General features: G+C 34.9%; 4 protein-coding genes across 7 annotated transcripts; 2 read left to right on the top strand and 2 right to left on the bottom strand.

The window, feature by feature from the left end:
- The first annotated feature begins 496 nt into the window (after nt 1–496).
- On the top strand, nt 497–9,305 carry LOC106139534 (leukotriene A-4 hydrolase). 2 transcript variants are annotated; one of them, XM_013341002.2, is made up of 12 exons: nt 497–697; nt 1,396–1,454; nt 1,913–2,025; nt 2,864–3,006; nt 4,235–4,346; nt 4,755–4,975; nt 5,379–5,577; nt 6,558–6,779; nt 7,593–7,740; nt 7,923–8,094; nt 8,458–8,679; nt 8,942–9,305. In XM_013341002.2, the coding sequence occupies exons 1-12, from the start codon at nt 513–515 to the stop codon at nt 9,165–9,167; spliced, it is 2,022 nt and encodes a 673-aa protein (XP_013196456.2). In that variant the 5' UTR covers nt 497–512; the 3' UTR covers nt 9,168–9,305. The 2 variants fall into 2 exon arrangements, with proteins under 2 accessions (XP_013196456.2, XP_013196455.2); XM_013341001.2 differs by lacking the exon at nt 7,593–7,740 and adding an exon at nt 7,418–7,568 and having other exon boundaries at nt 498–697.
- On the bottom strand, nt 8,379–26,659 carry LOC106139533 (sorting nexin-2). Of its 3 annotated transcripts, XR_009657265.1 has the most exons (11): nt 26,418–26,659; nt 23,126–23,236; nt 21,901–22,144; nt 21,279–21,464; nt 20,896–21,017; nt 20,263–20,469; nt 19,763–19,879; nt 19,284–19,403; nt 18,164–18,316; nt 17,697–17,819; nt 8,379–8,389 (listed from the first exon to the last, which is right to left on the bottom strand). XR_009657265.1 is itself a non-coding variant. In XM_013340999.2 (10 exons), the coding sequence occupies exons 1-10, from the start codon at nt 26,511–26,513 to the stop codon at nt 17,769–17,771; spliced, it is 1,407 nt and encodes a 468-aa protein (XP_013196453.2). In that variant the 5' UTR covers nt 26,514–26,658; the 3' UTR covers nt 17,695–17,768. The 3 variants fall into 3 exon arrangements, 2 of the variants coding, with proteins under 2 accessions (XP_013196453.2, XP_013196454.2); XM_013340999.2 differs by lacking the exon at nt 8,379–8,389 and having other exon boundaries at nt 17,695–17,819; nt 26,418–26,658; XM_013341000.2 differs by lacking the exons at nt 8,379–8,389; nt 26,418–26,659 and adding an exon at nt 23,403–23,496 and having other exon boundaries at nt 17,695–17,819.
- Nucleotides 9,574–11,032, top strand: LOC106139536 (large ribosomal subunit protein uL13m). Its single transcript, XM_013341004.2, has 3 exons — nt 9,574–9,733; nt 9,815–10,093; nt 10,733–11,032. Exons 1-3 carry the CDS (start codon nt 9,710–9,712, stop codon nt 10,964–10,966), a joined length of 537 nt encoding a protein of 178 aa, XP_013196458.1. The 5' UTR covers nt 9,574–9,709; the 3' UTR covers nt 10,967–11,032.
- LOC106139535 (uncharacterized) lies at nt 11,168–13,085 on the bottom strand. The gene is made up of 2 exons (XM_013341003.2): nt 12,931–13,085; nt 11,168–12,322 (listed from the first exon to the last, which is right to left on the bottom strand). Exons 1-2 carry the CDS (start codon nt 12,974–12,976, stop codon nt 11,325–11,327), a joined length of 1,044 nt encoding a protein of 347 aa, XP_013196457.2. The 5' UTR covers nt 12,977–13,085; the 3' UTR covers nt 11,168–11,324.
- Nucleotides 26,660–26,869: the final 210 nt, after the last annotated feature.

The raw sequence follows: 26,869 nt of genomic DNA, 5'->3' as shown, positions 1-26,869 counted from the left end.
GGAGGAAAGAACAAAATTTTAGTCAAGAGAAAGGAATTTTCTGACTATTCTGCAGGTATTAAGGATTGCAGCTTTCTGTAGGAGAATATAAGTAAGAGGGTGAATTTGTAGGCTTTCTAAACTATTACGGAGAGTCGTAGGTATAACGCCAGTAGCTGAAATAATTATTGGGATAGTTTTTACGATATCTACACGCCATTGTGTTTTTAATTCGATAGCTAGATCTCTATATTTTGTTAGTTTCTCAGTGTGTGTGGATGTGATTATTATTAATCTTAATTATTATTTATTAATATTAATTATTATTTATTTTTCTTTTTTATTATTTAAAATCTTATATAATGGGCACATTAGGTAACTTTAGCACGCAGGCTACGTTGCCGTTACAATTTCATTCGTTTCTGTCTGTATATACTGTGGTCAAATTGCATCAATGCCTTAAAAAAATATAAATGTCATTGTGTCATTGTTATTGTCACACTGCTACATGACAGTAAAAATAAATTGAAAAGATGTCTTTGAAATTCACCTCGCGGGTTTTTTCTAGGAATTTGACTGCTTTTCTAAATACAAGTAAAAGAACGGTTTCTTCTTCCTATATTATTAAAGTTCCAAATTACAAGTATAATAATCTATACAAATACAAAAGAACAATCGTTTCATTGCGATTTTTTTCAGACTTGGTGCATAAGAAAAGGTAAATACGTGAAGAGTTGGTATATAGGTATTAAACTCCAATAAACTTGTTTACATTGCTGAAACTCGTAATTTATTCTTTCGAAATATTTTAATAAAAGCAGAGAAGCCACCTTACACCTTTTTAATAAATTGCTTCTATATTAACTACTATTAAAACCAGTATAAAAAAATGTCAGTTTGTTGACACTTATCACCCAGTTATCGTCATCTTTTTAGTACAATTGTTTGTTTTAAATTTATTACTTAGGTAAGCATTGTTCATTCTTTATTTAAGGCTTTATCGTTTATAATATTCATATCTGCTTGTCTCCGTATTTATTATTACCGTCGTTATTACTAGTGCCACACAGGTAAATAGGTTATGTTAGAATCTTCAACGGTGGACGACTTTGTTAATATCGACGATTTTAACAGTCACTTTATACTCATTAAAACTGGAAAGTAATATTAAGAATTTGAGACCAAATTTGTGTAACATGTAATACTAAAAAAAATATTAAAAACTTAACCTATAAATATGTTCATCTCATTTCGCCTGACGCGCTAACCTTTCTACTTATATCATAGATTACTCTCAATATTCAATCAGATTTCGTAACAAGCACTTGTCAACATGGCTCTAGCCAGGAAACAGGGTTTAGTAATAGGCTCTTTTTGTGTACTTGTTACAGCTGTAATTATTTTTGTGTGTTTTAGTCAAGTGAAAGCTATGGGTGCACTGAGTCCCTTGGATCCATCCTCTTTTTCAAAACCTGGTAAGTGTGTAATTATTTATTTTTTTAATTTGAGACTTTTAAACAGCTGAGAAAACTTTTGTTATACATTCATTTTTATTACTACAGCAAGTACCTACTTTTTCCCATTCATTGAACATACCTTTTTGATAAGTAGTTTTTAGCATTGTTATTTTATATTTAATTATTATTAAAATTCACATATCTTATACCACTCAAGGCGAGGAGTTTAATTCAATGCAACCGAAGCTTTAAAATATAATTTTATTTAATTTCCTATAATAAAAATTCCTAAACAAATTACTTAGTTTGATTTGTTGGACTTGAAAGTTTATATAAAATTTGTTATATAAACTTTCAAATCAAAACATATCTTAATCTATCTATTCTATCATAAACATGATCATAAAAGGTATGAAATGTTATGTCAATATGGACAGGCTCTGTATAATCAAAACCTACTTATATTCTTGTTTCAGATTTGGCTATCATTAAACATGTTTCATTATTGTTTAATGTAGACTTTGAGAGGAAAGTGCTGCATGGAGAGGCAGTCCTCAATATTGATGTTTTAGAGGATATTAATGATGTGGTAAGTAATCAATTAAATATTAAATTAATATTTATTTTACATTGAGTCTCTAGTTCTCTGGTTTCTAACAGAGAATAGAATACTTAATCTCCTTATATAGATGGCACTAGAAGTTAAACTGCTTCAGAAGCCCTCATCATATTTTTTGTAAAATTAATTTTTTGTTGTTAGTGATTTTGTTAACAGAATGATACTTCACTTTTGCCCAGGGTGTGCATGATCAGTAGTCTTGACTTCAGTACGTAATAGGATAAATTATCCTTTCATAATATCTAAAGCATGTTAGGTATTTAAGATAGATATTTGTTTTGTTTGTATTCAGAATTTTTCCAGCAATTCTGTTTGATAGCTTTATTTTGATATAGATAAGTAATAAAGATGAGTATGATTGACAAGATCTGATAAGTATGTCAAACATAACTAAATCCATAGCAGTTATATGTAGTATAAATATATATGTTTACCATTATCTGTCACTAGGAACACAAACAGAAATGATTTGTTTATATTTAATGGATAAAGTCAATTAATGAAGCAAATATAAATATTTTATACATAGGTACCATTGCAACATAATCGTCAACATAGATCGTCGATATCTTCAGTCACTTGTAACATGATGTTTTGTATGTTTGTTATATTTTCATGATGTTTTTTAATAAAACATTTTTTCCAACAATTTATAAAATTTATCCCATATTGACTACAATTGAAGCTTAAATTGGAATTTTACTGATCACGATCGCCCGGCGTAGATCTGCGCGTTAGTGTATATTGCATCACAGCAACTGAGAGGTTACATTTTTTTATCCAAATTCAAACTTATATGTTATTTCAGATACTGGATGTTAAAGACTTGACAATTCACAAAATAGAACTTGACAATGGCACAGAACTCAAGTACACAGTAGACAGTGAAGTGCCTAATTTTGGTTCTAAGTTAACTATCAGTTTGCCTAAACAAGCTTCTGCTGGAGAGAAGTGAGTGTTTTTTTTTAATTTATATAAATTCTTAAATAAAACATGCCTCTTTCCTGGAGGCGTTACATTTTTCCACTTGCCACATGCCCATTAGGATAGGGATATTCATATATAGAATAGACTAATAAAGTGTTTATTTAGATGTGTGTTTACTCCCTATTTTCTTCCACTTGTCTTCGTCTATGACCTCCAACAAGTCAAAGAAACGACTATGTTGCCGTTTAAACATCTGTTGCATGAATTAAAGTGGAATTTCAAATTAAATAAATTTGTTAAAACGGAGATATTATTTCGTCCAATACGAGTATGTATATTGAAATGCGATTTAATTATATACAAATTGTGATATGATCGTATCAAAATACGTGTATATTACCTTACCCCTTGTGTTTTCGTAATAAGGTTTAAAAACAATTTCAACAGCAATATTATGGAACCAGATGACCGACCATACACCGAGAAGTCTCTACCTTTGTTTTGTACCTTTATTTTTTTTTTATTTTGTAAGAACTTAAGTATTTGTTTGGACAGCGAAAATGTCCAAAAAAACTCTGACAGCAAAGAGTTTGAGGAAATGTGTCCGGTACTTGAATTATCTCCGATTACTTCTAAAGATACATGTTCAATGGACTGTGAGAGATGTCTAGAAGATAAAAATAAAATGAGATCTCCCAGCGCTAGTGAAGATTCTGAAGAAATGGTCTCTCTGTCTATTAGTTCAAAAGATGAGTCGTCGCAAGGCAGAATAATATCTGGAACTTCGTCCCGTTGCAAGTGTAGTAAAAAGTATGGCATCCACAAAAGGACTAACGTTACTTAGTAAAAATTGTTATTTGACAGTATAATCGTTTTTATATAGATTTAAGATACATAGTTCACTTATAACTTGTCACTTATAATTGCCATATCTTTTTTTATCATGATATTTATTGACGTTAAATTAATTCAAATTAAGTTTACTGCCTGCTACTGTTGCTAAAATACCCAGATGAGAACTGGTACAACAGTCCTAAAAAGTGATTTCTAGGCCTCTTGCGTCCATGTTTGATTTAGAATATTTGCACACTTTGCCTATCAATAAAAATGTCTTAACACATCACTAGTCTTACAATAAGTGAGCTATGTCACAGCCTCAATTCATTAGTATTGATAGAGTTGAATGTAGCTTAATTTGCTCAATAAATCTAGATCACAACCAAAGATATTAACTATAATATATTGTTGACAGGTTGAGCATAAAAATAAATTATAGCACGGCGCCGTCCGCGTCCGCTTTGCAATGGCTGGACCCCTTGCAAACATCGGGCAAGAAACATCCGTATCTCTTCAGTCAATGTCAGGTAAATATTTTATATTAAGGGAATAGAATAGTTCAAAAATGCCGCCATTATTTATCAATCGATGCAAAATTTTTATTATTGGCAGAATGATGCGAACCACTTAGTTTTGTACCCAAAAATACATACCTAGTACGAGTACTTATAAGTGTTATTAATTCTGTTGAAATCTGCTTTAATGTAAACAATACCTTGTATTGCTTGAAAACGGCCCAGGTTTGATTCCTGATGTGTCATGATTTTAATCGAACTTTTACTTATGAAGAAATAAATATTTCTTCTATACTCAATCTCAATCTATCTTAGAATCAGCTGAACGTGGTCTTTGGAGTCTTAACAAGACTATTGACTCTGTCTACTCCGCATGGGATATAGACGTGACTATATATATGTATGCACTTTCAATTCCAGCCGATCCACGCTCGCTCCATCCTCCCGTGCCAAGACACTCCCGCCGTGAAATTTACTTACGACGCTGAGGTCATTGCCCCCGAAGAGTTTACTGTGCTCATGAGCGCCATCCGGGGGGAGTCCAGGAGCAACAAGACTATGTTCCACCAGCCCGTGCCGATACCGTCATACTTGCTGGCCATAGCTGTGGGGGTGCTGGAGTATAGGAGTCTTGGACCTAGGTCAGTCTTAAATTATGTTTTTTTTTTAATAATATTTTTGAGTGTGTTTAACCTCAATCTGCCTGGTGGTAAGCAAGATGAAGCCAAAGGTACGAAAAATCAAACTCAAATAGTGCCTATTTAATCTGGCCTTGAAAATCCAATAGTTATATGCATGTTTTTCTGAACATTATGTGACCCTTCTTCTTCACTTCCTCACCTTATCTTCAACATACTATGAAAAAGAAAAAGTGGCGTAATAAACTATCTTCAACGATGTAAATTTAATACAGCTTTAAGTGTGTGGGACGTAATTATAGCAGTTAATTAAGAATTCTTGGTGATCTTATGGCTACCGAAATATTGATCTACAAATGGCCATTTTAAAAGCAGGATGACATTAAAATGAATTTCATTGTTACAGATCTCTGGTGTGGTCCGAGAAGGAAGAGATAGAACGGAGCGCGTGGGAGTTCGCCGAGACCGAGAAGTATTTGCAGGCCGCCGAGAGACTGTGCGGCAAATACGAGTGGACCCAGTACGACTTGCTAGTGCTGCCGCCCTCCTTCCCGTACGGCGGAATGGAGAACCCTTGTTTGACGTTCGTCACGCCTACTTTACTCGTGAGTTGAATAAATAAATAAATATATACCGGACAAATTACACTGATTGAGTTGGCCTCGAAGTAAGTTCGAGACTTGTGTTACGAGATTCTAACTCGACGATACTATATTTTATAATAAATACTTATATAGATAAACATCTAAGACCCAGGCCAATCAGAAAAAGTTCTTTTCTCATCATGCCCTGGCCGGGATTCGAACCCGGGACCTCCGATGTCACAGACAAGTGTACTACCGCTGCGCCACCGAGGCCGTCAAAAGTTGTTTGTAAGAAAGTTGATTTTCAAGTGTTTCGCTTTGGCAATCGTCACTATCCTCTGAAGTCTGAGTTTGAATACTAACCGATGCTCTTACGGTGAGGGAAAACATCGTGAGGAATCCTGCACATTCATCTGGATGTGTAACCATGATCGATCCAATATGATCCTTCATCAGCATTTTCATAATTTTATTTCGTGTAAGTATTATCGCCACTTTTATGTCACACGCAGTGTGTGAAATCCATTATTGGGTATCTAAGGACGATATAAGCGTGTCGCATTATAATTGTATAGGTGTAACAATAAGCACTTAAAACTCTTGGTCATAATAATGTAATTTCGATTTAAAATCTTGCAAATGATATCTACATACATAATGTATCATTTGATGATCAAATTTGATGAATCATAAATTGCATTTCGATGAGATTGTGCCAAAGTGGACAGATTATATTATAACTAATTTTGTTAATGAGCGATGACTCTCAACACATATCAATGAGAGTGTAAAGAATAGAAGCGATAAAGGTGAAATTTTACCTTTAAGTTTTTTATAGCAGTTTATATACCTCCCTAGTATATGACCATGCGCTAGACGAACTTAAACTTAGTTGGTTTTTTTTTACTTCTTTCACTTAAAATAAAGAAATTTTATAATTCAACCGTTTACTTAATTTTTTTTTATTTTATTTCTTTACTTTATGAATGGATTGTTTTCAGGCGGGCGACAGAAGCCAAGCTGACGTCATAGTCCACGAGATAATGCACAGTTGGACCGGCAACCTCGTAACCAACAGGAACTTTGAGCATTTCTGGCTGAACGAGGGATTCACCGTATTTCTGGAGAGGAAGGTCGCCGCTTCTTTAATCAATGACTCAGCAGAGGCCAAGAGGAGCCGGGATTTTCATAGTCTGCTCGGGTTGCAGGAGTTGAGCGAGACAGTAAGTTGAACTACGGTACTTTTATAAATCGTCTCGGCAATTCGACGGCGCAGAACAGTGTAACTTACTCCCGCATCAACCGAATGAAAACTCAACAAAATAACGACCTTATTACAAGTACATTGAACTTGAAGTCACAAAGTGTTGTTTGCTTTCTTGCTCTCAATTTTAGTACAATAGTGCACAGCTCAGCAAGTTTAAATGGCGCGCTCTTAAATGCTCAGCCGCTCAAATATTTACGCACAATACAAAAATAAGACTGCGCAAGTATATCAGTGTAAGTTATAAAAATAGTTATACCTACTGTAGTGACAGGTATAAGGTGACAGCAGTTGTAACACAACACAATATATTTATTCTTCGCTGTCAGAGCAGCATGGCAGCTAGGCAACATAAGCTCCATGATAGAAATAAAATTTTAAAACACTCTTCCTCCAAGCGTTAATTCTGGTTACATACTCACATCTCAGGAGAGGCCATCTCTTTGCAAATGATTCTAGGTAAATACCTATAATTATTTTATAAATAGTTTAAGAACGACGTATGGGTGGTGGCGCTGATTGACATTATAAACGAGATTCCGTATTTACGCAAAAAACGTAATAAATTACAAAGTAAAAGTTGAACATCGTTTGCAGGTTAACGATTTCCTCGGCGCCACCAACCCTCTATCGTGTTTGGTGCCAGACCTCAAATCCGGGATACATCCAGACGATTCCTTCTCCAGAGTCCCTTACGAGAAGGGGTCCCTATTCCTTCGCTACTTAGAAGATTTAGTCGGAGGTCCCGGTAAGATTTTTGTTTCAATTCTAGGTGCATGATGAATTAGGAGTTGAGAATAAATTGACGAATTTGGTAGTGGATTTGAAGGGGGTGCATCCGGACGATGCGTTTTCCACTGTGCCGTATGAAAAAGGATCTCTGTTTTTGAGATATCTGGAGAATATAGTCGGGGGGCCTGGTGAGATTTTTTTAGTGTTATTTTTCATTAGTTTTAGATCATCTAATTTAGAATAATTGTGTAATATTGAGGCTTGTATCGACGTATTTAGTGTCATTTTTTAGATTTGTATGTATATATTCATTGTAGCTTTTTCAACATATTTGCAATTTTGGATGTTAATCTACATTTTTATTTTACAGAAGTTTTCGACGATTTTCTCCGTTCATATTTGAACACATTCCAGAAAAAATCCCTTGACACGGATCAGTTTAAGAGTTATCTATTGAATTACTTCAAGGACAATGAGAATATTAAGTCAGTTAATTGGGACGCCTGGTTGTACACAAGTGGTATGCCACCGATTATTCCCAAGTGAGTAAAATGAATAAAATTTATTTATACCAATTTTATGTATAAAAATCACGAGAGTTTGATCAAAATTCGTCGTATTTTCGCCCTTGATTTCGGTATTATTATTTTTTATATGTGTATGTATCGCTTATAGCTTTTAGCAAATTCAAATTCAAAAGATTTCGCCAAGCACTTCATCACAGGATTATTTTTTTTATAATATTTATAGATTTTTATAGCTATAAACTTCTGGACCGATTTTTATGCAATTCAGCAGAGTATAAACCTTTCTCTACAGTCACATAGCCTTTTTTAATGGTTTCGAATTTCCTCTGGATCGAAGTGTTGGGTCTAGTGTTATAATTTAATATCTTACCTTCACAGCTACGACACATCAATGACGAAAGCCGTGACCGCTCTGACCGCGGTCATCACGGAAGGCAAGGCCCCTCTGGCCTATGATGATGTGAAGTCATTCACCCCGCATCAAATCATCAATTTGCTACAAGAGCTGATTGATAAGCCCCCCTTACCTTTAGACAGGCTAGCCACGCTTGGAACAGAGTATAAAGTCAGCACTAGCAAGAATAGTGAGATATTCTACAGGTAATTATAATTTATAGTTGATTTGTATATTACATTTTTTTACGCCTTTTCCTTAGGGGTTGGGCAGGGGTAATAGTCTCAACTCAAAAGCCCGTTCAGCTGATAGATCTTTATGATGAAATTGAGATTCATGTGAAAAATATTAAATATTAATAATTGATAGAACTCTTCAAAAGTCTATTTTCTAAAGCTCTGCATTTCTTGCAGACTTCTTCAATCCGTATTGTATATAGCCACTTTTTATTTATAACATTTTTTTCAGATGGATAAGGCTGTGCATAAGAAGTCGCGACATATCAAAATTAGGTGAAGCTCTAGACTTTGTGAACCATCAAGGGCGCATGAAATACGTCCGTCCGATCTACAGAGACCTGTACGCGTGGGAGGATGTCCGACAACGTGCCATAGACAATTTCCTCAAGAATGAACCGAATATGATGCACGTCTCAGCCTACACCCTGAGAAAAGATCTGCACCTAAATGAATAATGCATTTGACTCTTTTTTTTTTCTACAAGTTGTAGTACTAATTTTTAATCATTGAATCAATTTGTTTTGTAAATAATTTTGTATTGTTTTGAAGACTGTCGAATGGCTTATATTTTATTAAATATTATTAATTTTTGGCGTGCGTTTTTAATTTTTTAAATATTATATAAATATCATCTGTATCCTTAAAATATGTAGGCAGTCTGACATCTCTGCAATTGTAGGACGGGAAAAAGCGTAAATTTTTCATCACCACTTGTGCAGCCCAGCAGACCAGCAACTATTAGTTGCATGACCGCTGCAGGATTTGAATTTATACAATCCCTGCCATTCAAGGTTCTGTTCAATCGGCATGACTTATGCCTGCTTGGCTTCGAACGATAAAACACTATAATAATAACATATGTCACTGTCATCATTAACGTCAATGTCATAACACAATAACCTCCGCATCTGATAATAATAACCTCCAATTAGATTTTTTGGAAATTAATTCACTTTAGAAATATATTTTTTAAAACAACATTAATTATTGAACATAAATGTCAGCATTTAAGAGGGTTCAGGTAATAGATCTCAAAAATTAAAACTGATCATAAAACTTACTTCATAACATTTTAAATTTATTGTAATTTAAAATATTTCAGCAATGGGCCACTTTTGCCCGAACTTGGCACATATTTGACTGTAAATGGCAAGATCCTTACGAGTCGGCTAATTTGATAAAGAAATATTTGATGGGAATGCACAAACCTATTTACCATCCTTTGAATGACTGCGGTGATGTTGTGGTCTGTATAAATAGTAGGGAAATAGCTTTGAAGGGCGATGAATGGAGGAAAAGGGCTTATTTCCATCATACTGGCTACCCTGGTGGTGCCACATGGACCTTGGCTTGGGAGCTGCATAATAAAGATCCTACTATGGTAAGTATTCAATATCATTATTTTATTCATTAGAAAATTTTTGTCTATAGTGCAATATAACAAAACCTCTCAAGGGGGGTTAGAGGCAGTAGCCAACTGTAAAACTGACAAATTTTTCTCAATTTGTGGACAGATCCATAATTGTCATTGTGTGATAGATAACACAATCACAATTATTTTTAAGATATGAGGCAACATTGTTTCACACATTCAGGAAACTGCATTTGTGCCCATGATTTAATATGCGTTCATAACGCATCATGATCTGGATCATTATTGTAGGCATACCTTAGGTTCCTCTCCAGAATGAAGCTGCTGCAACCAAACTGACACCAGGAGAATGACGAAGGCAAAATTGATTGATAAACTATGTATACTACATGTAGGTCTAGATTTACAACTATAATGTTCATTGTGCCTAATTATGTAAAAAACATTTATAACATACAAAAAAAAAAATCCGACTTCTACCCTGTAAGGCAGGCAGAGACTACATCTTTTACTTGCTACAATTCCTGCATATCTCTTTTGCTTCATACATACATAAAATCACACATTTTTCCTGGACAGACACTATATCTACTTTTGCTTCATCCATATTCATAAATCTCTTCATACAAGATTGTTGGTCTATTCCAGATTATAAAGAAAGCGGTATACAGAGCAATGAAAGGTAACCTTCAGAGGCGGCATACTATGGAGAGGTTGTTTATTTACCCAGGTGAAAACGTTCCAGAAGATGTCATGCAAAATGTCACTAACCAGATAAGATCGTGGCGACTTGTGCCAACCAGACTAGACCATATACCCAAGGAAGAGGTAGAAAAATACCCGAAGGTCATGGAATACCCTTCAGATTATGTATTGAAATGATTTAACGTATTTAGCTAATAATTAAAGATAAGTTAGTAGATAATTAGAAATAAATGTTATTGATGACTTATGTTGTCTAATTCAGTTCCTATTTTTAAGACATTAAGATATTCAGGAATTACCACAAAACTCAAGGCAAAAAGTTAGTTGAACTCTCCTATCTCTAAGGTTTACTAAAAAAAAAAAAAGAAAACAGTAAAAAATGCTTAAAAATGTAAACAGTTTTTAATTCAAGTTAAAAAAGACTAAGATATTATGGTCGCAAATTGATCTTGCATTATAAACAGGCACAGAATAATCGAAAAATTTTGCTATTTATACTTTTTAGTTCTGTTTCTTTTCTCAACTCAATCTCTCTTTATCTCAACATGGGATCAACGAAAACCTTAGGTCTGAACTTGCTTTGTTCAGCAGCTCTGATTAGGTCCATGATCTGTTGAGGTATTGCCATCATATCAGTGTCAAACATTGGCAAGATTGGTAGCGTCAGTGGTGAGCTTTCTACAGCTGGGGGAAAGTTAACGAACTTTACGTGATTATACTGGCCCTCTCTGACCACAGGCAAACCAGCGGTGGGGAGCTGAATAGGAGCAGGCAAGTCTGCTATTTTCACTTTAAATTCGGGTTCTCTGAGGATTTCCTCGGCGGGGGAGTCTACAAACTTGACAGCATTGAATTTTAAATCTTGAAATTGAGGAGAAGCAACTTCAAGTGGGACATGAACAACTTTGACTGTGTCGGCTTGGTTTTCTTCAGGTTGATGAGGGGAGTCCACAAATCTGACTGCGTCGATTTCGGCTTGTGGAGCTGGTGCGTGAGCAATCTTGACAGAGTCAGCTTGGGTTTCTTCAGGCTGAGGGGAGTTGACGAATTTGACTGCGTCGATTTCGGCTTGTGGGGCTGGTGCGTGAGCAATCTTGACTGATTCAGCTTGGGATTCCTCGGGTTGAGGGGAGTTGACGAATTTAACTGCGTCAATTTCGGCTTGTGGAGCTGGTGCATCAGCGATCTTAACTTTATCAGCTTGGGATTCTCCAGGTTGAGGTGAGTCGACGAACCTTACGGCGTCTACTAGTACTTCGTCACGGGCAAGTTCAGCTACATTAACGAACTTGAGAGCTTCAGGTTGGGTGTTTTGTGCTTGAGGCGAATCGACGAACCTCACGGCATCCACTGCGATATCTTTGGCATCTTGAGTAACATCTTGTGGAGAATCTACGAATTTAACAGCGTCGACCTTGAGTTCGTTCTGTTCTACCACCTCAGGTATGGCAGCGGTTGGTAGGCGGAGTGGCTCGGGGAGAGCAGCCGCCACAGCGACAAACGCAAGTGCTAGGAACAGCTTCATTTCGCTTACTGGAAAGTGCATTCGTTAAAGTTAGTTATTTTTGGTTTTGTTCCAAAAGAGAGGGATGGCGATATGTAGAAATTGTTTCTAGAAGTTATTAATGTTTCTAAGTAATGAAGGTAACAACAAAACATATATTTTATCATGCTACTAATTATCGCGTACTTTTATAATCTCGTCTTATCATTTTCAAGTAATTGATTGAATTCAATTGGAATAAAGAGTCACTGATTTCTAGATAATATTTTAATCAGTGTGGAATTTTTCTAAAAAAAAAAAAAACAGAAAAGTACCCGAAAAATATTTGTGAAGTTGACATATTAGTTGTTATTGTTGTTTCTCATTCCTATCCCACTTGCAATTATAAACTTGGTAGCGAAAAATCAATTTTGCACCATCAATTTTCTTTCAGAGTTTATAGTAAAAGTTTGTCAAAGAAGTTATTTAAAAGATAACGGTTGATTGGAGACCCCTGTCAAAGTGTTAACAAAAGTCAGACGCTACACCAGTGGAGTCTCTTCAATTGGACATAATATGCTAAGAAAGGTCTAACCGGAGCAAAAACCAGGATGATGACGTGTGTATTTATTTATGCAATAAATTACAAATAACTTACCTGACAGTTTTATAATCCGACAGAAACTGATAATGGCGATTGTCATCACTTTATATACTTGAAAGTAGATAATACTTATCAGTAATTATTAGTTACAATTATCCTATTTGTCCACGTTTGCTGTACTTTGATTGATGAGTCAGTTTCAAAAGAATTAGTTATTATGAATTTTAATTTTCCTACTCAAACTTCTAAAGAGGAAACTAGATTTCTTCACGCGCAGATTGTAAACCTCAAGGGATGAGCTTATAAATTTGGGATTCGTCTTTAGGCGTCCTTACACCAACAGGCATTCCAACCAGGTCAACGTGGCCTTTGACTTTAGTGTCTTTGGCTCTGTTTACGCTGCAAGGAATAAGGACGTGATATGCCAGAAATTAATATTAAAATCTGTACTTATTATAATTTAGATTTTTGTGGAAATTTACCTAATATTGCCAGTGAAAGTTCATCGATTATTTTGTGATAGATTTATCAATGTGGAGCAAGATTTATTCATGATTTTGAATAGGATTATATGATAAGATATAGGAAAAACTTAAATAAAAATCGGTATCAATAGGCTACTGTGCTAAAACAATCATTTCTTAAATAATTAGCTAATAACTAAGCTTATTAACAAATTCAATTGGTAAAGATTTTCTCTGAATATTTTTAAAGTGAAAGTGTGTTTGTTTGTCCGTCTTTCTCGTCAAAACCACTGAACCAATTTTCATGAAATTTTGCAGTAAGGCGAAGGACATAAGGTACCTACTTTTCACGCGGGAACACGCGACTTTTCCAATGAAAGCAAAATTATTGGCGAATACAGACAGAACAAAAAGGGACTCGTAGAAGAAACTTAACTGTCTTCCTTTCGTCTTGACTGAGCCAATAAGATGACATATTGAGAGCTAATGGGAGACATTTTGCCGCTCTCATTTATAGTGTGAACTCTGTAATAGGGAGAGCCGTAGCAAAAAGTTCTCTCTCTCTCTTCTTAGTCCTCAGTCAATTGCTCAGTGCTAAGTGTGATGTGTGTTATAGTTTTAGATCTGCAGCGATTTTTTGCTAGGTGTGATGCATTATAGACCTATGCCTTAAGATCATCTTTGATTTGACTGATTTGAAACTTTGGCGTAGCATTATACTATACTATATAAATATTAAACGTGCACGTAAGAAATATCCGCCGTGCAGACGTAGCAGTAGCCCGCTGGTTATCAGACGTTCGGCGACATGATTCGAAACGTCTGATATAAACGTACGTTACGTGCTCGTTTAATACGTGTAGTATTTATAAATCTTTGATATGATCGGTCCAACGTACGCCTACGGCCCCTGCATCTTTTTCCTTAAATTTTTCTGGTAAACAGTTTCTTGAAAGTAGTGTTAAATAAAACACACAGGTATTAGAATTGGAAACCAACATTATATATTTTATTAATATTTATAATTCTTCTTTTCCATTACACCAAATTACATCTAAATATATTTGGCAATATAAAAAATAAGGAATACATTAGACTCGAGATTTTTCAATCACACTACCTAATATTCATATCTAATACGGTAAATAGTGCAGACAAATTATTATTTTGGTCATTTTTAACAAAGTAACATGTTATATAGGGGTGAATTTAAATTTGTTAGGGAAATTTCACAGCATTTTTGAACAATGAAACTATCGGGTTTCTAGTAATATTTTGCAAAAAGCGACAAAGAAATTACTTACCCATGCTAAGAAATATCAGATGATCAACCAATTTATAATGGAGGAGTTATATTTTTTGCACTTTTTGTTATTGTTATTTGTTTTTACGGAAATCTACTTTATTTTATTATGGATATTTCCTTAATAAATAAAACTTCCCCGGTAGCATATTTATCAGTTTATGAAGAAAAAATTAGCAATGCCTTTGAATTCACACGATATTTCCTTGCAACATAACTTTTTACTTTATTTTGGATGATTCAATATCCCAAAATGACCAAATTAACATTTGGTCAGCAACATACACATAAACATTCTTTTTGAATACAACGTCTAGATGTAGCCTAATATACTTAATTTATGATAAAACAAATGACTATAAAAATATACATAGTTCTAACAAAATCTGGATTCGTTATCTTAATTGTAACACGGACAATTGAAAAGAAATCTTAAGGTAAATTAACTCTATTGTAAAGTAAATTTTATAACTTATAAAAGACAAAATATTCAAAAGCATTTTATTTATAAACCGAGGATAAAGTAGTCCAAGTAGATAGTATCAACATGGGACGTAGGTTTATAAAACTAAATTATCCCACAATGAGGTTTCTTCCAATTAAAAAAACATAATTAAGACGCAGTAGCTTGACAAAACAAAAATAAAATCTTTACTGATAAAGATAATGGTCCACATTTATAACATTCCTTCGAAATATTCCTACCCCTTGATTTTGAGCCTCATCACAAAATTAATATGAAAAATAAAATAAAAAAAAAAAACTAACCAACATGATTTTAGAGTCTCGTTGGTTTAAGAAACAAACATATCAAGATAAGAAAACAAACTTTACGAATGAAATAACACGTCTAAAATAATAATTTTAAACCTAATTCGATCTTATTTTAAGAATAGATCTCATGGTTCATTGCAATATCTGTTATGCCAATTTGGATTTTACTTTCTATTTAAATCGTTTGGCAGTTCAGAGATCGCTATAATAAATTTTTCATAACAAATAAATAATATTTTGAACCTTTGTAATAAGGAAATAAAGAGAAATTTTCATATATCACTGCATTATAAATATATGTATTTTTATATTTGTTCTTAATAGTATTTATACATTGAACTAACTACGAGATATCTATATTTTCTGTCGTAACTAACAGTTCTAATTTGAAGAAAAAAAAGAAACAAATTATACATGAGTGTATTTAGAAAAAAGTTGGAATGTGACTTTGGAAATTATTGATACATTTATTCAAATGAAACGAGATTGTGTACAAAACATGAAACTTTTGCCTGAGTTTTTTTTAAGTTATGTGCTAGTAGTAATACATAGTGAATTTGCCTGCCAATGCAAGTTGATTTAGACTATTTGTATGTAGATAGACATATGGCTGTGGTGAGAGACATATTTATCATTATTTTATTTTTTGAACAGATTAAATGTGAATAACGTGAACTATTCTGTTATATATTTGGTACTATCAGACTCATTTAAATATTTTGCTTAGTTTGGGGCTAGGTGATTTGTCTGCATACATTTATTTTTTATACATAAATTTATACAGTGCAAAAATCTATATTCAACCGGCTTCAAAATTTAACTATACAATTTATTACCATGCTTTCAACAAAGGTGTGGGTTGAGTAATTTTCAAAAAATATGCAATATCGCGAATACTTCTCCGATTAACAATCTTTCGCAATACTTTTTCTTAACAATAAAGAATATAAAGTGGTGGCATAAGAAAAATTACTGGCCTACCCTACGATTGGGTTTGCCTTCGTAGTATAGAACGCGTGACGCCGCTTTTATCGCGCGAAAAACTATCGCTGTTTCGCTTTTTATTACGACGTGAAACGGAACAGCGATAGTCTTTTACGGGGGCTGGTATACCCTTCGGGTCGCAGAGGTCACATGGATTCGCCTAGGTAAGTAAGTAAACCCCGGTCTCTGAAACAACACGTCTAACAACAAGTCTAAAACTGTATTCCGAAAGTCGTTTGGCTTACACACAATTAGACGACATAGTATATTTCAAACTTGGTCGTTCAGCCGATAGGACTTTTCAACATCGTAGTCTTAGCTAACAGAATTAGAAAATAAAATATCATCACAAATATTTAATAAGAACGTAGGAGTAATAAACAAAGTAAATAAATATAAACGGGACAAATAACCCAGATAGAGTTAGCCTCGAAGTATGTTCAAAACTTGTGTATCTCGTAGTAACTCAACGATACTACTACATCAAAGACCATTATGACCTGGAACCTGGGAATTCGAATACGGGACCTCCGGTGTCACAGACAAGCGCAATACCGCTACACAGAGGTCGCAATGAGGACTGCTTTAAACTAGTAAAAACTGTGTTGCACCAGCGGAGTATCATCGTTCACAATGACCAATATACGTTGAGCCGTCATAAAATCAGTTCATGTATGCGTGCGTTGCGTCTAGGATAAAATGGACTCATACTTTTCTATAGAGACAAGTCGTTCAAAGTCCTGTCAGTTAATTTCCTGACGACGAAAGGATATATCTGTTTTGTAGGTCAAACGACCGTAGAAGTTTTAGACTCAGATGCAACCGTGACCACATTGTGTTGACAAAGAAAAAACAAATACATTTACAGAATAGGAGGTAGTTACATTTTTGGTAACTACAGCCAGGTCAGGGGGTTTTGTAATAAGAGTTATTGAAAGCCCTCTCTAATATTTATATCTAGTAAATCTAGTCTTCATTAAAAGGACAATATACTTTACTAGACTCACAGATTTCGGAATGCACACTAGCTATAGTCAACAATAGTGCATCATCTCTTTAAATATAATACGCCTGCGTATAAGACTCTGCGTGGTCGACTTTACACTACAAAGTTCTGTTTGTGCAAGTTACCTCCGACAAATTTGACCGCGAATTTCGATAAAAAGGAGATATTGCGTATGTATGTATGTACCTTAGTAGTACGTGGTTAAACGATTTCTTACTACTTTCTAAAGTTTACAAATTACGAAAAAAACTTACATAAACTTACAAGTGTAAAGTCGGCCTTATAAAAAAAGAAAAGTTTGAAAGTGTACAGTATTAGCTTAGCTGTGTGTGTGTCGGGGCTCCGGCCCTCACTCCCCGGCTCATTTGATGGCGCGCGCTTCGGGGAGGAACGCGTCCCAGTAACGGATCGCCTGCAAAACAAAAATAACTTTTTGTAAAAAGACTACCGCCTTCAGACTTTAATCGATATCCTCCTTTTTTAAAGTCGGTTAATCAGGAGACATTTTGTTTTTGTATTTTAAGTTTAATGTCGACGTAATAAAGTCGTTATTTCATTAAGTTCTTATTCTGTTTAGTTCGGCTGTAGGTTGCGCTATACTGCGCCGTCAAATATTGCCGAGGCGACTATAGTACTGTACACAAATTGTGTTCAGCTTTCTGAAAGAAGATTTAGGATAAGTAAATTTAATTTCGTCACAATCTCTATTGAGCCAGGAAATGCGGCCATATTGCGAAATAACAGTTAAGTAAATACCTGAGCCTGATGCTGCATATGTAGCTCCAGATATCTCAGCAGGGTGAGTCTCAACTCTGTGAGTCTGGCCTCCTCCCAGCGCTCCAATTCCTTCTTGATGACGCGCGAGATCTGATCGAATTCCTGCTGACCGCGCTCCACTTTCGCTTCCCACTGCAATGGTTATTAAAGAATACAATATGTTATAGTTCTTAAAATATAGCTTAATTAGAATGACAGCGGGACCGAAGTGTCATTATAAAATAAGCATGACAGAGATAGAATGACAGCCATGTCAGTCAGTCAGTTTAGCTGTCATTCAACATTAAATTAAGGAGTCTTATATGAAACTTGGGTAAATCTAAAGGAAATTGTTTGTGAAAGATAAATAATACGCACGTATTATGTGCGAACAATATATTTAACCCAAAAAGATGCTGATAAAGGCTGAGAATCGTTACCTGCAGTGGAATAAAAGCCCGCGTATTAAGTTATAAAGATATTAGAATATTCACACATCACAGTTTTTTTCAGAAGTCACGAGTGACATGACAGTGTCTTTCTTTTTTATTTCTTGCTTGCGCTATACACCTTAATAGATGCGACATCTCTTTTACTGCACTTGCTATTCTTTGAGCACAAGTAGATGGAGTACGACGATTATAAATATTCTGATAAAACAAGAGAAAAGTCGACATTGAACAATTATTTATTACATACATACATACATATGATCACGTCTATATCCCTTGCGGGGTAGACAGAGCCAACAGTCTTGAAAAGACTGAATGGCCACGTTCAGCTATTTGGCTTAATGATAGAACCGAGATTCAAATAGTGACAGGTTGCTAGCCCATCGCCTAAAAGAGGAATCCTAAGTTTATAAGCCTATCCCTTAGTCGCCTTTTACGACATCCATGGGAAAGAGATGGAGTGGTCCTATTCTTTTTTGTAATAGTGCCGGGAACCACACGATATATTATATAAGATATTTATATAATATATAATATATAAGATATTTATTACTGACAGACAAATATTATATAATTTCTTTTTGCATGAAGTAACACAATAGCCTATAAATCCTTCATGCAGGTAGGTTACTACATGCTGAAATATAATGAACGGAAAGTGTCATCACCTCAATAATCTCGTTGGCCGCCTGTTCAATCTTCTCCGGCCGGTTGGCGAGTTCCGCCTTCGCTTTGTTCTCCCTCCGCTTCGTGAGCTGCATTTGAGCGTGTTGCCAGTTTTGGAATACCTACAAATTAATAATATTTTGTCATTGATATCATCTAAGATTCTATTTAAAAAAAACAGTTTTTTTTTTAATATAAGCCGGATGCACAAGTAGGGTGTAGATGGTAATGGATTTTGTAAGGATTTAAAATTGCGATGTTCCAAATAAAAAAAAAATCAGCTGATAGCTCAATTTTTCGATGACATATCAAAAATTTTTTTTTATGCTTTGCTACAATTTCTTTGAAAAATGTATCCGATTCTTGAACTAAAATTATGAAGAAAATTTAGCTTGTATTTTTATAAAGCAATGGGGGTTTAAGGAGAAAAAAAACAGAGAGGGCACTTGGAAGGTCAGTCTTATTATAAAGCTCGACATACCTTGACTCTTTCGTGGAACACGTCCTTGATGGCGCCGATGAGGCCGAGGTAGTCTTTGATGTGTTCCGTCAGGACGTAGAAGTCCGTGTTGGATTGCTCTAGTCTCAACTGTTCTATCTGAAAATTGAGGAGGGAAAAATTTACTATTGAATTCTTAAAAGTTTAGTTTAAATAAAAAATATAGGTATATATTTTGTGAAACATGTGTTCGTCACGCCAATAATAGATAAACAATTAGCGAACATTATTTCACAATTTTTTTAATTAATAATTTTCGTCGAGTTGATTGGCATAAGTTCAGCAGCAGTATCAAGCAGCACTTAATAAATGTTTCAAACAATTCGTCGATATTGTCTTCGGCTGAAGGAATTTGCTAAACATCATACACAAGCCTATCAGTAATGTTTGGAAAAAAAGTTTTATTTTCTCTTTATTGGAAAATACTAACAAAAACACAAAACAAAACACTAAATCAATCCTAAAGTAATTCCGTCTCTTACCTTCTCATGCAGATCAGCGGTGTGCGAGAGGGCGCGCGAGAGCGGCGCGTGCGGGTCGGCGGCGGCCAGCGCGGCCAGCGCGCGCGCCGCGTCGTGCGCGCGCGCCGCCAGCTCGCGCCGCTCCTGCGCCAGCGCCTCGCACGCGCCGAACAGCCGCCTCAGGCACGCTTCCAGGGCCTCCACGCGGCCCGAACGCTCTTCGAACCACTGGATTAATGATACAGGGTTCAATTGTTATCTTTCTGAGTATATATAACTAACAAAACAGAATTTATTGATAGTGCGGATCCGCGGCGAGCGCTCTAGCGGCGACGTGCGTACGCGACGCTTGTGCTTTTGGAACTAACAAGCGCCGTACAGCTTTCGAAGTGCCTCTAGTGTCTCTACACGGCCTGAACACTCTTCGAACCATTAGAAAGATATAATAATATGCGAGAAATTTTATCTTAACCTTTTTGAATGCAAATTTAAAACACTATCCAAAGAATATCTCGGTCTACTATTGACAGAATTCCGAATGTGGAAATGCCAGCTAGCATCGCTCGTATACTTATAAGTGCCGTATCGGTCGACTTAAGACGCCTAAATTACATACATATATTCACAGAAACTAGTTCTACAGTATATACTTACAGGATCAGACTCGTCCATCCTGTATGTGATCTTGTTGACAGTTTCTCCAACTTTATTGAACAAGCGGAGTACCCCCGCCCCGCTTAGCGCCGATGTGCTCGTGGCCTTTGGCAGTTCCGTATCTAAAAAACAATACAGAATAGAATTGGCAACTTCCCCCTATTTTAAGTCGGCTGAAACAAGGAGCAAGCTATGTAGTGTAAAGTTTATATTTTTCAGAAAAATAGCTTACATAGATAATAGGAAAACAAGAAGTATAATGTTATCAAAGAACTATTAGAAAATCACTCAACTTCCTAACTTCTGTTCTACCTAAGAACTGACTAGTGGAAACTGTTGTTCCTGAACCATACTGCCTGGAAATATGGTTGATAATCACTTACCTGACTCTAAGAACTCCCTAAAGTCAGGATCAATGCACAGCACGGGATGTTGGGCCACTCTGTTCAGAAACCGCTCGAGACAGGCCCGCCGTCTCTCCACGAACTGGGATTGGACGCTTGTCGAAGAACTACTGCCATTGGCGCTTTCAGTGGAAGGAGTTGACGTCATCTTCAATTTTGTTGTACCTGTTTAATGAGAAAATATAGCATTAGTTATGCCTTGTAATGTCCTAGGAGAATTCTGTAACATATTATCTAAAAAAGACTAATTAATGTGACCTAAATTTGAACCTATGTGTATTATGGTTCAAAATTATTTACTACAGAAAATTCGCAACCCTCAGAAGATTTAAGTATACATTGTTTAAAAATAAGAGTCCAATTCATTTTTAAAATTGTTATCTACTATAAAATTACTAACAATGCACTTAATTTTGTTCTCTGACATTGTTTTGTCGCTAAAAATGAACACACGTGCAAATGTTCTAAAAGTATTCATTATGCAAGCATAACTTGGCAAATGAATTACAAACAAGACACGGTGATATACACTGTGACTGTTTCCTCACATTGTTACTCCTTGTCGCTCAAACGCTAGCAGGTATAAGATTTAAATGCTTACCAACTATACTTTTCTCCGGAGCCGGTGGTATTACCCGTCCCGACCTAAGATACTTCTCTGTGAGTTTCTCATGTAACCCAAGGAAGTCACTGAACCTCCTCCACACGAGCAGCTCCTGTTTGCTGAAGATCGGCATGTTGGTCTTCGTGATCACGCGGTAGGCGACGTACGAACTCATGCCTTCACCGATCTTTTGCGGATCCGTGATCGTTATTATTATATTGTTGGCTCGCTCCGTTGCTATCTGGAATGTATTTGGTTGAAATCACATGTCAGGTTGGTATGAGACAGACAGCCCTAAAAACTTTATCTTATATTTTCACAGCTTGTAGATTATGAAAAAATATAACACATTTTCTTCAACACAGGATCTTGACATTGAAATTTCAAATCAGATTGCACTTGGAACAAACTGTTGCAGTAAATATAAAGTTATGTAGGCTTATGTCTTTAAAGCAAGTTTCATTACAAACTCCTTGATTAGGAAGTAAAATTAATAAGAGACAGAATAAGTAAAAAACACATCTTTATATTTTTAAGTACAGCACACACACACAACAGCACTTCAATCTTCCCAAATTAAAATTTGTCTCTATTACCACATTATAAAGAGATCCATGCATGCGGTTGGCTGTACAAGACAACATGATTTGGAATCTCACCAATTAAGTTCAAAACCTGTATATATATATATATATATATATATATATCTGATTAGTGCAGCTTTTTCATTATTAAACTCACTTAACAAATTTCTATCCAATACAGCTTTCATGTTAACATTACAATAGAAGATATAAATTGGACTGATTTTGCTATAATTTATATCAAAAGAGGCCATTATTGGACTATTGGATAACTTCAATTCAATTGTGTTAATATCAAGGGAACAATAGAAGTCTTTAATAAATATTAAGCCCTGATTCATTGAAAGATTGATTCATCAATCGTAATATTAGCTTACAAATTCAAACTGAATACAAAGAAGTCTTTATTGTAAAGCTATATATTGTATAAAAGTACCTATATTTGTAACTAAAATCCACTCTTTTAAATAAAATTAAGGGCATTTGCCAGTCAGTTTTTACCATCTCATCTGTTTATATAGCTTTGTTTATTTATCTTTATTGAACTTGACAATTGTAATGACAGCATAGGTTGGGTACCTATCCCAAAAAGAGACATCTTTTTAAAATTGAGTAGTTAGTTAAAATTTTTGTTTTACCTCCTCCATGATGGGACTGCTAAGCGTAGTGGTAATGGACGGAGGGTCTCCTATGGTAGCCTTCTCCAGACCTTCTGCTGCTCCATTCACCTCAGGGTCCAAGCTTACTTCCTGTCATAGACAAAAATAAACACACATTAATTGTTGGTAGTTATTCATCAATATAGTCAAATTAAAACAAGGAGGAGGTTCTTCAATTCAGCTCTTTATTTTTAGTGTTACATTTAATAGGTCAAACTTAAAGTGAGATATGTAGCATGTATCAATTCATACTTACACAAAAGTTATTGTCAAACGCAGTTTGAATTATTTTGAGTTAACTTGTTACTGTTGATTATTTATTATTCACTTTTAATCATGCTTATTACAAGAATACAAATTCAAATTCAAATTCAAAATTTTTATTCATTATTATAGGATATTATTATATCGCTTAATAATTGTCGTATGGTTTAACAACTTGGTTGACGTCAAATAAATTACTTAAAAACTAAGTTTACTGCCGCTTCCAAGGCGTCAGTGCAGAAGAAGCGGTAACAAACTGCACTGCAGCATTTTCATCAACAACGTCAACTTCACAATATTAAATTATACTTAGAATAGAATGTGGACGGGAGAAAACATTGTTCACGGGAGATTTATATATTTATGAGATTTAATATTGAAAAAAGAAAAAAATATATATATATATATATTATGGATTGCCAATTTTAAAAAGATTTATGTACAGAGTGTACTGAAATTTTGATTTAAGTTCAAATTAAACTACAATTAATTACGAGGTTCCTGTGCCAAGCTCGAGCCAGATGTTTTTATCATTAAGGTAATCATCAGTCCTATAATAAGCCTTCCCACAAAGTACTTTCTTTACATACTCTTTTAATTTTCGGTTGGGCATATCAAGAACAGACTCCGGCAACCTATTATAAAATCGTATACAGTTCCCCATAAATGATTTACTGACTTTGCTAAGCCTATGAAACGGCATGACTAATTTATATTTATTACGTAAATTTCTATCAGTTGTGGCACTAACTTTTTGAAAAAAAGAGGTATTTTTCCTAACATACATTATAAGATCAAAAATGTACTGGGACGCTACTGTAGGTATGTTTATTTTCTTAAAGAGTTGTCTTAACGAGTCTCTTGGTCCTAAGCCGTAAATTGCGCGAACGGCCCTTTTCTGAATTATAAAAATAGTTTGTATATCAGCCGCGCTACCCCATAAAAGTAAACCATAAGATAACAAGCTATGAAAATAGCTGAAATAAACAAGCCTAGCTGTAGCTACATCTGTCAATTGTCGGATCCTCCTAACAGCATAAGCGGCAGAGCTAAGTCTATTGGATAGTTTAGAAATATGAGCACCCCACTGTAGCTTTGCATCAATTATAATTCCTAAAAACTTTGTATTTTCAACAAATTCTAATTTCTGGCCTTCCAGTGTTATGTCAGTATTGGCCTGCCTTACGTTTGGAAGGGTAAATTTAATGCATTGGGTCTTATTAGCATTTAAAAGAAGATTGTTGGTTGAGAACCAGATAGATATGGCCGACAGTATATTATTAACCGAACTTACATTTTCGCTATGGCGATCTAATTTAAATATTAAAGAAGTGTCATCGGCAAACAGCACTATACCCGCCTGTTTTTCCACCATAAAAGGCAGGTCATTGACATATACCAAGAAGAGGAATGGTCCTAAAATTGAGCCCTGAGGAACACCCATTGAGACGCTTGAACCGCTTGACTTTACTCCATTAATATCTACAGTTTGAAGCCTATCAGTCAAATAGGATGCCATTAGTTTAGTTGATTTGTGGTCAAACCCATATTGACGAAGTTTACGCAAAAGTGTCTGATGATCTACGCAATCAAATGCTTTAGAGAGATCGCAAAAGACTCCAACTGAATCCTGTGAACTCTCCCACGCGTCATAGATTTGAGTAACAAGTGCTACTCCCGCATCAGTGGTGGACTTCCCGGCAGTGAACCCATATTGTTGGGAATGGAAAATGTTATTGATTTTAAAATATTGTTGCATTTGATTAAGCATCATCTTCTCAAACACCTTGCTCAAAACTGGCAATATAGAAATAGGTCTATAATTGCCAAGGACTGTTTTCTCCCCTTTTTTGAATAGAGGTATTAATTTGCTACATTTCATTAAATTTGGAAAAATACCCTCATCAATACATTCATTAAATATAAAAGCTAGATCAGATGCAATAATATCTATGATTTGACTTATGATACTAACAGACATACCCCAATGGTCTTCAGACTTTTTCAAATTAAGTTGTTTGAACGCCTTTAATATATTATCAGAGTTAACATATTTAAATTTAAAGACAGATTTGATGGGAGTTGTGTTATTATTAAGTAGGGTTTCAGCGCGCAATGGACAAGAGTCAACGTCAGAAGTTAGCTCCACAGGGATTTTTGCAAAGAAATTATCAAAAGCATTTACAATGTCCTGAGTTTTAGAAATACTTTTGTTACCGGATGATATTTGTTTAATACTGTCTCTATCTTTGATTTTGCCAGATTCTTTATTAATAATGTTCCATGTTTCTTTAATTTTATTTGGTGCGTTGTTTATTTTACTACTTATGTGCAAAGACTTGGCTTGCCTGCAAACTTTTTTAAATAATTTTGAATAATTTTTGACATATTCTACAAAACTGGGGTCAAAATTGTATTGTTTCTGGGCATATAAGTCATATAACTTATTCCTACTCTTGTGAATACCTAATGTAGCCCATTCACTGAACTGTAATCTATTACGAATATTGACTTGTTTCTGCTTGAACCTTTTTGAGTATTCAGCAGAAATACAGTGATAACAATTATGAAAATAAAATATCTATAGAAAGAAGGCAATATACATGAGTCACTATATGTTTAATTACTGATAATGATGACAAATAGACTGTAAAAACAAGAAAAAAAATACAATACACAAAAACTGCAACTAAAAAACTGAGTTTTTTTGCTACTTTTTATGCTTCATTGGATTAGTTAATGAAGGAATAGTAAGGTTTTAATCCACCGCAAGGTCACTAGTACATAATGTTTGTACTGTAATGATTAGGTATCGCCCGTTATATGCATATATATAATTTAATTATCTATGCACGTAATTATTATCACTACTCAGAAGTATTACACGGTCAGTATAATTATGTAGATGAAGGGTTAATGAGTATATTCACATTATAGAGAGGCGTCATCCAACCCGGCATGCCGGGGGCGTATTTCAAACAAGCAAAACAGGATTCTAGTACAGTACCTGGACCGCGGATGCAAAAAGATCTTCATCATCTCTATTTTCGCTGTTGATGTCGACAGTACTAAAGGGCGGCGTGTCTGGCCCGTCCGACATCATTGATTAAGCTTGTGTACTCACTTTGAACAAAACTGTTTCGAAAAAATTGTATTTTCTAGGCAAATACTAACAAAAACAGCGAGTAATCTACAATGGTTCACACATTTGACAGAAGAGTGGAAAATGGAAACGTCAAAGATGGTGAAGCGACAGATTTTCATGACGTATTCATATGTTTACAATTTACAAAGACCGCTTGATAGCTTGAGGTGTAAGTAATGTAAGTGTAGCGTTATTATCAAAGGTTTATTGCAAATTTAAATTTTTCATCAGTTTTTACAATATTTACTTTTAAGAATGTTTTAAACCAATAATTTTTTTTCGTATTACAAGTTTTCATTTGAATCTTTTTCCAT

The sequence above is a fragment of the Amyelois transitella genome, chromosome 19 (genome assembly GCF_032362555.1).
Source record: "Amyelois transitella isolate CPQ chromosome 19, ilAmyTran1.1, whole genome shotgun sequence".
Classification (NCBI taxonomy): domain Eukaryota; kingdom Metazoa; phylum Arthropoda; class Insecta; order Lepidoptera; family Pyralidae; genus Amyelois; species Amyelois transitella.
Note: the sequence above shows the minus strand (reverse complement) of the source record. Positions and strands in the feature narration are given on the sequence as shown.